The 12,934-nt window shown below is 34.6% G+C and overlaps 1 protein-coding gene across 1 annotated transcript in view; it reads left to right on the top strand.

Moving 5' to 3' along the window:
• The window catches only part of LOC110093006 (ATP-dependent 6-phosphofructokinase 5, chloroplastic-like), a 39,295-nt gene that overhangs the window by 22,777 nt on the left and 3,584 nt on the right, over nucleotides 1–12,934 (top strand). The window contains exons 8-11 of the mRNA XM_020817742.2: nucleotides 10,955–11,095; nucleotides 11,248–11,364; nucleotides 11,464–11,568; nucleotides 12,065–12,145. Coding sequence (XP_020673401.1) covers nucleotides 10,955–11,095; nucleotides 11,248–11,364; nucleotides 11,464–11,568; nucleotides 12,065–12,145 — 444 coding nt within the window. The remainder of the gene's footprint in view (nucleotides 1–10,954; nucleotides 11,096–11,247; nucleotides 11,365–11,463; nucleotides 11,569–12,064; nucleotides 12,146–12,934) is intronic.

Here is a 12,934-nt window from a genome sequence, read left to right as displayed (position 1 = left end):
TTATTTATTTATTATTATTATACATTATTATTAATATATTTTTTTCTTCTTTTTAAATTTCAGGAATTCTTGGGTCATTAGGGTCATTTTAATAATTTTTTATTATTATTATTCGAATTAATTTTCGAGTTATTTTAAAACTACCTCTTGAGGGGCATTAATATTGCCAAAAACTCATAACTTTCCTGTTTCGAAATTGGATTTTTTGTACAACAACACCTTGATTTGACCGTAATTGAATTCTGCGCACACTTTGAAAGTTGGGTTTTGCTCAAATAATTTTTCGATATTCCGCAGGTATTTTTAAAATACAGCAAATAACCTGATTTTGAAATTATTAGTTATAGTCTTTAACTTTGAAAATTGCATAACTCCTTCGTTTTATTTTTCAGTCACTATCAATGCACAGCTATACTTGTTTTTGTGTATTTTGAAATTCTGGCATTTATTTTAAACTATTTTAGACTAAAATTGATGTTTATAAAGTTTTCTGTTGACTGGCGAATGAACAGGTAAAACAGCAGTTAGTTTTTAAATATTCTTTATGATTATTCTAAACACTTGTAAATTGCACATATTTCCGTTTTAGAATCGGATTTCTTGCGTAACAACCGTCCATCGATCTTTTCCAAGAAAAATGTGTAATTTTATTTTGAAACCATTTCCAGACCACTGATTTTGGCTGTTTTGGCATAATTTCTGTCTTGGGAACATTATTTGATTATTTTATTATTATTTAAATTAGTAATAATGATATTTTCAAATTAGATACAAACCGTTTAGTTTTTGAAAAATTCTGGGGCGATTGGGGTGATCAGTGGGTCTCGATCTCTATTAACCATTCATGTATTATGAATTGATTAATTTCTTAATTATTTTATTTTCTAAAAATATATTTATATTTATAAGTACTTTTAAAATTATTTTAAAACCTATTTATACCTACAATCCGGGTAATTTTTGGGAGAACCCACTATAACTTTCAATGAAATTTTTGGGCTTAGGCTATCTAGATATGAAGAGAAATCATGGGGGGAGGTGGATTAAGTGGTGATTGAGCTTCGCAAATCATTCACTAATCCTTCATAAGTGTCTTTCACACTTTATTTTTCGTAGAATTGCCCCAATGTGTTGGTCGCACCCACGAGCACTTAACTTAGTCTCTCCTAGATGCTAAGGAGCATGGTGTGTATTATTTCATTTTTTGTAACTCCCATGCATTTAAATTAACCTTTGAGGAGTTAGACCAAAACATCACTTTAAACCCATTATAAGCGTCAGTGACACCCTAAGGACAATAATTAAAGACCCGTCTAGCGAACTTAGAAAGTTTGTCTAGGAGCTAGGAGTAGATCCCGGATTTGACATGAAACTTCAACAACTTAAACTTAGTGACATCTGAAACATTTCATAAATTTTCTAGGAATTTTTAGGAGTCTTTAGCCCCTTTAAGTTAACCACCATAATTAACTTGCTAAATCGGACCTTCCGAAAATTATAATAAAACACTTTAGGTCAGTGAAAGTTACCCATTACCCATCAAAATGACCAGGATATGATCCTGACCTTAGATAAATAGGTCCTCCTAGTTTGACTTTAGGGTTTGGCCCCCGTAGAATACCTCGGTCCATTTCCAATAAACGTGTACATCCACACATCTTTCATAATTGATGGATAAATCAATCGGTTTTCTAAAAAGCGGATTAGGCTGGTTAGCCCTGGCTCCCCCAATCCAGGCCCGGGTACTTCAGTCCAGTATTTTTGCACTGTATAGCTAGGGACACGGTCTTAGTGTTTTCGTAGAGCACTACAGCGCCAATCTAGATTTAGGAAATTCGAGGCTAACTACATTTCCGTCCTCGTAGTATGCCTGTAGATAGTAGGTATGTCCCTCTCATTTCAGGGATTATAACATCCTACTTATCTGCGTTACACGTCGGATGAACGTCACCTCTATCTAGTTCTCTCACGCATGTGATCGACTTGCTTGTCTTTCTTTCTCCAAGTTTCTGTTTAGTCCGCTGAATGAGCCTCGAAGCGGTATGAGCCATGCATGGTTGATTGAGCCTCTTTTGAGATCTACTTCTTCATTTGGAGTAGGATTTCCTGAGTCTTCACATCCCCTGTGCCAATCTCACTTTAGGTGAGGATAATGTGGAGACCCCTTCGTTTCCTTTGCTGTGCTCGCTGAGAGCAGTGATAGTTTCCCCAGGATCGGCCTGCCGGGACGATGGTGGGAGCATCCGGTCCAGGCCCGATCAGTGCAAAATTGAAGAATAGTTGATGTTCTGGAATGTTTTCTGGAGTGATTTTCTGGACCTGAATTCGTACCGCGACGATAGTGGAGATCGTCCAGGCCGATCTCAACTGTTCAAAAATATCCGTCCTGAACATAGTTCTGGAGTCCGTCCAGGACGATTGATTTTGGATCTGATCGTCTCAGGACGATTTGGCGATCCGGTAATAACAAATAATTGAAAATACTCTTTGATTTTTTAAAATAAACATAATAATAATAATAATAATAATAATGATAATAATAATAATAATAGCAATAAGAAATAATACTAAAACAGTAGAAAGTAATTAAGGCAATAATTATATCAAATAAAGCAATAATAATATATTATTAATTAATAGGAAAATAATAATTTAAAAATAGTCATTTTACTGTTTTTGAAATAAATAAAATTATAATTGTAATTTTTTTTAAAAAAATAATTTTAAATTAAAAGGGACACAAATACGGTCGATTCGAAGTATTGTGCATGAAAAACGGAGCAAAATTGAATTTTCTATGAATTTTTAAGTGAAAATAGGCTTAAAAATAATTATAATAAACAAATATCCCTGAAAATTCCTTGGCGCGACAAGTGGCGGAACCGGATTGGTTCCGCAATCATTGCCACTTATCCACGTAGGCAAGATCGGGATCCGCTGTTCGGCCTAAACACAAAACAGCGAGATCGTAGCCGTTGATCTCAAAATCAACGGCTGCGATTTCATGCAGATCAATAAGAAGAACCGAAACCCTAGAATAGTATTTCGCTTCGTTCTCTCAAAATACTCGATGGATTCATACGAAATTTTAAACATATGATCTAGGCATGTACAGAAATCATGGGGAACGTTTGGATCAACTTATAAAGTGCTTTTCAAAAAGCTATTTAACCCTAAGCATTGTGACCTATTCTAAAGGATTTTGAGAGATCTAACCGTCCGATTTTCACGTTCTTGGGCTCGTTGGATTCGTTGAAGCGGTAGGAATATATCTCTAGTTGACCTCAAGATCTGAATCTCCTTGGATTGAGCGGTAGAAGCCCCGAAATGAACGTGGTGCTCGATTTCGCCGGAGTTCTCGCCGTCGGCGGGCTGGGATGGCCGGGATCTGGTCGGGGATGGAAGTGGAAATCTCCAGGAGCCCTCACAAGAAATCTCAGAGCAAAATAAGACCTCGAGCTCGAGTAAGAAAAAAAAGATCCCGATTTAGACAAAATTTTCGATATTTAAGGGGCCTAAACCTATCCTCAACGGTTGGGATCGAATCCCCAGCTAATTGGGAGGGAAACCAGGCTATTTAGGCCGTGGTTTGAATTCCAAAACATTTTGGAGGCATTAATGACATTAATTGGGTCTTAATTGGGCTCTAAATAGGTGATTTTCACTTATTTAAGACTTGGTTTGACCAAGTCAACGATTGACTTGGTCAAACAAGTCAAGAGGGTCAAGGGAGCCCCTGGGTCGAGCCTCGAAGCGGATTCAATTTGATTTGGGCTCAAAAAGGCCTTAATGGGTCAAAATTGACCCAATAAGCCTAGGGTTGACCCTTGGTCAACTCAGTTCTCCATGCCCATGTTTGGGCAAAATCGAGGTCAACAATGATCCCTTAAATTAAATAACCCCTTCATGTTCTCCGACAAATGCAATAAATTTCTAAATGCCAATGACCAAGAATGCTGCACAGGGTCAAATGCTACCAACCCGCATGTGCTCTAATCGTCAAATCTAAGTCCCAAATTCAACGATTCGAGAATGCTACGCGGGCCAAATATTCAAGTTTCATCCTCCTCTTTGAAAGGACCGGAATTGACATAACTTGAATTACAAAATGTCTCCCAAAATCCTACGAAAATACAAATGATTTTAAAATCACCCCGATGATGGCTGTGTTGATCGGAAATCTCAACTGGAGGGGTCAAATCTCAAATCTTAAATGTCAAATGTCAAATCCAATAAAAATCTAAACTCTTGGAATAAAATCAATCACCTAAAAAACTCAAAAACTAAAAAGAATCATCCACCTCCCGCAATCATTTGTCGATGGTGATAAATCTGAAATTAATCTCAACTCACAAAGAGCGAATGTGTATCGGTGTATCACATTGATTCATCCTCAAACAGTCTCTTGCCAACAGAGACGTGGCACGTGCCCTCTGATCCGGTGGTTTTGCCGCAAAATGGCACCATTATATTACGATCATGGCCAAAGCCCGTATATTGCCTAAAGGCGTCAAACCCTTGAGCGATGGATCATAGGGTATATCCAATAGGCATAAAGCCCTCTGTTAGCTAAGGTGGATTCATATATATCCCCTTAGACAAACATCAACTCAGGTCTACAAGGTATTCTTGGATGATGCAACCCATGACCGCTGACAAGGTGCCTTCTGTCAGGTTGGGTCGACTACCTCCTCTGACTAAGTAGACCCAGGATCATGACAGCCCGGGACGACGGAACCATGGGATCTTGATCGGGCTCGTCTTCACTCCCCCCACCACTAGTTTTAAGTTTATGGTGATAAACTCTAAATTCCAAATTTCCAATTTCTAAATTCAAAATTTAAACCCTAAATTATTGTTATTGTACGATATGTTCATAATCTATGTGAATGCTTGAACGACTAGCCTTAATCGAAAGTTCTCTCTTGTTATTAGGAGGGGTAATTAACTATAGGGGCTTGCGCCTATAGGAAACCATAACTCAGATCAAAAAGTCCTCACCAAATGAGGGCGAAATATCTGGGTAGTGTCTTATCTAAAACCCAATCTGCCTTCTGAAAATTCCCCCGGAACCTAATCTCGTTAAAACTCTCTTCCGTCATCGTCTCACAAACACTTAACAGAAAAATAAACCGATGGCGTGGAGAGGCCTGGATCACATAACAAAATGGAATTTTCGGAGCCCACGGTGTATTTACATTTGGGACATTATAGTCTATGTTGAACTGAATATAATAGCATTATGTTTGATAGAATTAGCAAAGTTTGCAAACCTGCCACAATGTCTAAGAGGAAATCGAGAAACAAATCAGATAATTTCAAAGGTTCATTTCTGTTATTCTTACCGCAAAATGGAGGTGCGTGATTTATTGCAATTCGAAATGTGCACTAAAATTATGTTTGTTTAGGAATTGCATTCTTAATCTAAATTTAGCTGATCCCATATTGGGAACGGTTAATGATGATGGTCGACTCTTAATCTAAATTTACTTGTTTGCATAACCACACATGTATCTCTCATAAATAAATGGTTCTTACTCGTAGATTCCATTAGAGATACATATGACTCCAAATTAATTTTAAATTTTGATAGGAAGTGGATGCAATTTCAATAAAATCAGAGAACGACACAAGAAATTTTGGAAGAACACACAAAATTTCTTTTTTTATTGAAAGAACTAAGAAGAAAAACAGAAGATACATTTGCATCTTCAATTGGTGTAAAGATCCGACTCTCCCAAATCCCTAGCAGTCAGCTAGAGCCTACTCTGTAACACCCCATAATACTCCTTAACAGTATAGAGGGTATGACTAACATAGACTTTTCATTTATTTAATCATACAATACTTTTGTACATTTGATAATGTTTATAAAATCTCACAATTCAATTCTCATATATCTTATCAAACGGAAGCAACTAATAACTTTAAGTTTCAACATAAGATACTTACAGAGCCATTATAGAAATCTAAAGTAACACTTCATTAGAATGTTAACATACCTTAAACTTAGTCTTACAAACAGGTTTAAAACTAACATGAAATATTTAAGTACTTGCAATTAGTCGTCTCCGATCTTTTCTTTTCTTTTTCCTGTAACAACAGTCAGTAAGGAAATACTGATGAGCTATGAGGCTCAGTAAGCTATGCAAGTTGATTAACAATTAAAATAGAATAATTATAATTTATAAAATCATTAAAACCATCTTTGACAAAACTTACCTTACAAAATATCATAATGTCATCTTTAACATTAGTCTTAACTTCTTTCAAAGTTACATTGAATATCAAATCCATCCAGTAAAAGACTTGGCTATACTTTCATAATCATATTCAATGGAGCCCAGGTAAATCTAGCATTATCGCCATTGAATTACATCGAGGTCCCTTTTGACTCTTTAGGGGTCCCTTTTTCCCCTCCTGCTATGCAGGTATTCATTTCTTTTGGGGTCCCTTTAGCCCAATCTGCAATTCAGGTATCTTATGTATCTTACACTAATTGCATGCTAGAATACTTTTGTCAGTATGAACTTTAATGAATTCCTTTCAATTTAATATCAATTATGAAAATCTTAGACTCATCATTATACATCTTATTTTAAACCTCACTAATACATGTATGCAAGTGATCCATCATCAATAACAACTTTGTAATATACTCATTATCATTATTGGAATATTCATAAATCATTATACATGTATGTAGAATCAATAATGATGGCATTGGTGAACTAAACTTACACCAACTTACCTTCTTGATGAGTAATCTCTTTCAAACATACACCACGCAACCTTCTCCTTTGATATACTAACCAAAAACTTTCTTTGTGCATATAGTCAGATAACTTATACATACATTTTGGCAACACTTGATACTTCTAATAGATGCATCCAACATCTTTTCAGCAATTCCTTACCCGATATCCTGCTGGCTTGCGTGAAAATTCAAACAGAGAAGGAATTTGGTTGGTTCTCGTGGAACATATAAGATACGGACAATAAAGCCCACACAAAACTGCTATTCTATAACTTCTTTTCAGCCAAGTGATGCATCTTTTCAATTAATTATTAGCTGATAAATCAGATATCCACATTATATTATTAAAAGCCTATAAGTGATACTAACAAACTTTAATAAGTATCAATTCTAAAATATAAATCATTTAACTTTTATCATTTTACTAATTAATTCTAATTTAACTGTTAATATTAATTTAACAGTAAATTAACAATAGTAAAATTTAGAATGAAATTTTGGGTTTTACATACTCAACATAAACAAAACTAATCCAAGCAAAATCAAGAATAGTATGAAATTACCTCATAGTTAGCCTTAAATAGACTTCCCTAGTTCCCGCCCAAATCAGCCCCCTTTCCTTAAATAATTCCCCTTTAAATTTGAATTCAAATTAGATATTTTTTCCTAATTAATTCCCTCCCAATTATAATTAAAAATTTCCCCTTGATTCCTCCTTACACAATGAATTCTAACTCCTCTAAGTTTTCCCTAAATAATTCCCTCTCAGATTTAAATTCAAATTAGAATTATTTCCCTAATTAATTCCCTCCCAATTATAATTAAAACTTATTCTAAACAACCCCCTTCTCTCTTCTTGTCCGCCGCCCACCCAAATGGGGCCCGCCGGCTCAGCTGCTGGTCCATCAATACTCGCCTCCGAAAGTGTCACCTTGTCCTTAAGGTGGAACGAAGAAAACTGTTGCTGAAGTATTGGACTAATAGCAGTAGATTATAAAATAGACTAACACTGGGTCGAATGATCTCTGCCTCGTGCATCTTCCTGGTCAATCTCTTCGTTTTGGATTTGGGGATGACGGTACAGACGAACACTGATAGGTGAAACTCCTTCCTTCAAGATGATAGCATGCTCGAGTTCCCACGGAGGAGGCAACCCCTGAACTGGCCGGAACACCCCTCGATACTGCTGTAGGGATGGTTGAACCATGCCTGGTGCTTTCATCTTCTCTCCATCCTTTTCTCCTTCCAAATCCTGCAGCTCCATCAAAAATCTCACTCCTTCACCCTTTCCCCTCCATGGAAGTGGCTCTGCAGGTGGCATCTCCTCTTCTTTCCCCAACATTTCACGTATTGATCTTCCCCTCTTCTTATCAAATAAGGGTTTCCTCCACTTCCTTGGCTGGCGGCAGCTCTCCCCACCTCCGACGATGCCTTTTTGGTTTGGACCTCGAGCATCTTCTTCATGATCTCCTCAATGATGCCAAACTTCCTATCGATTTTCTCATGGACGGCTGAAATTTGACTTTGGTAATATGAAATTTTAGATTTCAATTTTCTAATCTCCCATTCCAACACTTTTACATTTTTTTTCCTACCATAGGTATCCAGATCTATGCTCTGATACCAATTTAATAGGATGTGGATGTAATTTCAGCAAAATCAAAGAACAACACATGAAATTTAGGAAGATCACACATTTACTCCTTTTTTTATTGAAAGAACTAAGAAGAAAATTACATGATACATTTGGATCTTCAATTGGAGCGGAAGATTCAACTCTCCCAAATCCCTAGCTGTTGGCTAGAGCCCACTCAACCTAAGCAAAATTAATTCCAACAAAATCAAATATAATCTGAAATCACCTCATAGTTAGCCTTAAATAGCCCCCCCTAATTTCCTCCCAAATCAGCCATCTTTCCTTAACTAATTCCCTCTTAGATTTGAATTCAAATTAGTTACCTTTCCCCGATTAATTCCCTCATAATTTTAATTAACAATTTCCTAAAAACTTCTCTCTTGATTTATCCTTATATAATGAATATTAACTCCTCAAATCAGTCATCTTTCCTAAATAATTCCCTCTCAATTATTTCCCTAATTAATTCCCTCCTAATTGTAATTAAAACTTTCATAAATGATTCCTTCTCTTCTTGCGCACGGCCTACCCTAGTGGGGCCCGCTGGCTTAGGCGCCGGTCCATCAGAAGAACACCTAATTTTTATGTAGAAGTGCCTATCAAAAGTTAATATGATGGCAAAAAGAGACCTAGTATCACAAGCTTCCATCAAAATTCAATGTGTGGCGAAAACAAACCTACATCCATAGGCAAGAAGACAAGGAAAGAAAATATGATCCACTACATAGAAGCTAAAAAATATACAAATAAAAATGATATAAGAAAACACTCTTTCCTAAATTCAAGTACACCAATCTCACCAGAAAAGAAAAAAACTTCAAATCTCCTCAGATAAGCAAAATAGAAAATAGCACTAGAGACATAGTAATCAAAGAAGAATTAATTATTGCCAAAAATTATCGACTTCGAAGTTTGTCAAAAGAGTACCTTCCCATGTGTCTATTAAAGCTTCATAGTCGCTAGAAAGCTTTTTTTTTTCTTCCTTTTTTATCATTATTTTCTCTCTTTTCCTTTATTCTTTAAAATCATTCTGTTTCTTCTTTAGTAATCCATTAGATTCCCAGCTTCACATGAGCTGCCAGCCACTTTTTATTTTCCCTCAGGCAAATGGAGTGCATGCCCCTAAAACAAAAGCTCATTTATTCTCATCCTAATTAACTCATATATTTATAGGAACTTTAAGGAGGTTATTTCAAATTCAGATAATGTTCCAATTTGTCTTGAATCTATATAAAATAATAATTTTCAACAAACTTTTTTGTTATTTATCAATTACAAGTTGACGATATAGGAATGGTGAGGGACTTAACCCTAACTTGCTAGACAAACCCCATGACTTTCGGCCAGATAAAATAACTTTGTTTTCCAGAAAGCAATTTCTATAAAAACCTATATAAGCATAAAATTGTAATCATACAATATATGAAACAAAATTTTATGAAAACATTGAAAATACTAACATTTCATCACCAAAAGAACTGAATCATCAACCTTAACTTGCTAGGTAAACAACATGTCTTAAGGCCAAATGAAAGAACTTTGTATTCCAAAGAAAATAATTTATATGTAAAATTATAAACAAAAGTTTATTCATGAAAATAGTAGCTCTCGATCACCATGTGAACTGAAACATCAACCCAACAGAAAGAAGTGATCAATTACATCTGTAAAATTAAATAAAAAAAATGCAAATTAATAACAAAATAAATGAAGCTTCATAAGAAAATTCTAAGCTTTATGTGGTTCAGTCAGGATAAGTCTCTGTCCATGAATGATGATGGATAGTCTAATCTACTATGCTAAATCACACAGGTTTATAAATAAAAGGGGCATAAGAAAATAAGAAAATACTCATTTTTAAACCCAAACACACTCAATCTCTCAAGAACAGAGAAGCCTTGAATTTCTCTAGAAAATAACACTAACAAGATATCAACAAAAGATATTTCACCAATAACATAAATTATCCACTTAAAATTTCCCCAAAAAGGATAACTTCCATTATATTTAATGAATTTCTGTAGATTTTTTGGCACAATTATTCTTTCTCACCGTCAAAATAACACTCTAGTCACTAAAAAAGTTTTTTTTCCTTCCTGCTCTTTTTTTCTATTTTCTTAAACCGGTCTGTTTCTTCTCTATTAATTTATCAAACTCCCAGACTCACATAATGCCGCTGACCACTTCTTTTTTTCTCATTACGCTATGGCAATACGTGTCTAAAAAGAAAAAGTCCTTCAGTTCTCATTTTAGTTACTCATAGATTTATAGGAACTATATGGAAGTAATTTCAAGTTCAAACCAAATTCAAATGGAGTTATCCAAAATAGAAAAATTTCTAGCAAACTTTTCAACCGAGTTTTATCTCCAATAACAAAATATAGTTTGTTTTTATTGAAAAACCACCTATTTGTATTTAGTGCTTAACCAATCATTAAGTCAATGTCCTATCAGATTTGTCGTAATAATTAACAATAACATTTCAAAATTATTGTCAGCAGAATGATTTGTAAATATTTTCTTTTTTTCTCTTTTTATATTTCAACTTGTTAACAATGCAGTGCAATAAAAGGCGGATTAAAGTGGCCGTTGTTGGCGTCCCTAAAACAATTGACAATGATATCCTATATATGGACAGGACCTTTGGTTTTGACACTGCTGTGGAAGAGGCACAAAGAGCAATAAATTCTGCATACATTGAGGTTTGATGGCTTGAGAATATTCTATTTATGTAAATTCTTCTAATACTTGGTAGTGTGAAATTTTAATTGGTACTAGGCTATGTTATAAAATGATTCACTGCTAATATATATTTTCTAGTATTGCATTGAATTTCATCTCAATTTTATTACAGGCTCATAGTGCCTATCATGGCATTGGTATTGTGAAACTGATGGGAAGGAGCAGCGGATTTATAGCTATGCATGCATCATTAGCTAGTGGACAAGTCGATGTTTGTTTGATCCCAGAGGTAAACATTATGGAATATGCTTTTGTGCCTGAAAAGAGTTTAATGTATGTTTTTTACTTTAATATATAATTATTTAATTGCTTATACATGTACTTGAAGGATCCATTTACTCTGCATGGTCCAAATGGTGTTCTGAGACATCTAAGGTATCTTGTTCAGACTAAGGGGTCAGCTGTGGTATGCGTTGCTGAGGGTGCCGGCCAAGTGAGTGACAGTTTCTTTTATTTTTTAGAGCAGCTTGACAAAATTTACACGGTTGCAAATTCATCTTCCATTTCATATAACCGTCTCTAACCCTAATTATTGAATTCTGATACTTCACGTTGTAAGTATCTAAGATTGTCAAATAACCTTTAAAATGTTTGGATGTATACCAAGAGTTTGTAGGAAATATTCATAATACCTAGGCTAAATATCAACGAAATTTTTCTTTAAAATTTTATGTCAAGATTAAGGCTTCATTTGGGATGACTTTATTGTTGCTTCTTAAAGTAGCTTTTTAGTATGAAAATTTTGATTTTTGTTTTAAAAAGCTGCTTTAAGAAGCAACAAAAAAAATCGTCGCAAACGAAGCCTAAGTTCCCCCTCACCTTTTTTTTTATTTTAATAGCATATTTATAGAGCCCTTCCTATCATTTGATGCTGCAAATGTTTATTTAAAATCGTCTAGTTTATAAAAATCTACGGGATAATATTACAGGATTTGCTTGAGAAGGCAACTGGAACAGATGCATCTGGGAATAAAATTCTCAGCGACATTGGTATACATGTTGTTCAAGAGGTTAGATACTTGATATCTATTCTTAGTGTATTATTATTATTTTTTGCTTCATGCAAGTTATGTTCTGTAATCAATGTTTAGTTGCTGTATGATGCTTGATGAAAAACCTATCAATCGTCTAATTTATTAATGCCATAATATGACAAAGCAAGCTTTACTATTCGAAGAGAGCTACACAATTATTTTTCTATGATTGTGCAGGATTGTCAACTCTCACAAAAAAGAGATCCGCAAACATCTTAGCATTGCAATCATTCTCTCGAAACACAAGCTTGAAATTTACAAAATATAGAAAAAAACTTGGTAACATTATCAAGATCTCTTGTATGTTTACTTGTGGCCAACAAATTATAATTTAAATTTAGAATCAAGAGTATAAAGTCAAAGGTTAGATCATTTGAAATGATGATATAGCTTACATTAATTACTTGTAAGAGTTGCCTTTCAGTAATTCAGATGGTAAGATTGTCAGGACCTAGGCTGCATTCATGATATTTATTGGGATTTATTTAAACGTACTTATAGATTCTACCATGATAAGCTATGAGAGGATTAATGATGAGTTTAAAATAAGAAATAGAAATGCAATTAGTAGAAGCTATACTTGATTTAATAAGAACCTATAATCTCGCAATGAAAAACACACTTAAAAAAAGAGAGCACTTAATTACATAAAAAAATGGAGCCATCAAATCACAAATAGACTTGTTTTTACTTATAAAGAAAAAATGGGAAAGATTGTAACGTAATTCACAAAGAGAATTTGGTTACGCAATATGGACTAATTGT

Source organism: Dendrobium catenatum, unplaced genomic scaffold (genome assembly GCF_001605985.2).
Source record: "Dendrobium catenatum unplaced genomic scaffold, ASM160598v2 fragScaff_scaffold_53, whole genome shotgun sequence".
NCBI lineage: Eukaryota > Viridiplantae > Streptophyta > Magnoliopsida > Asparagales > Orchidaceae > Dendrobium > Dendrobium catenatum.
This window is presented reverse-complemented; position numbering and strand designations above follow the sequence as displayed.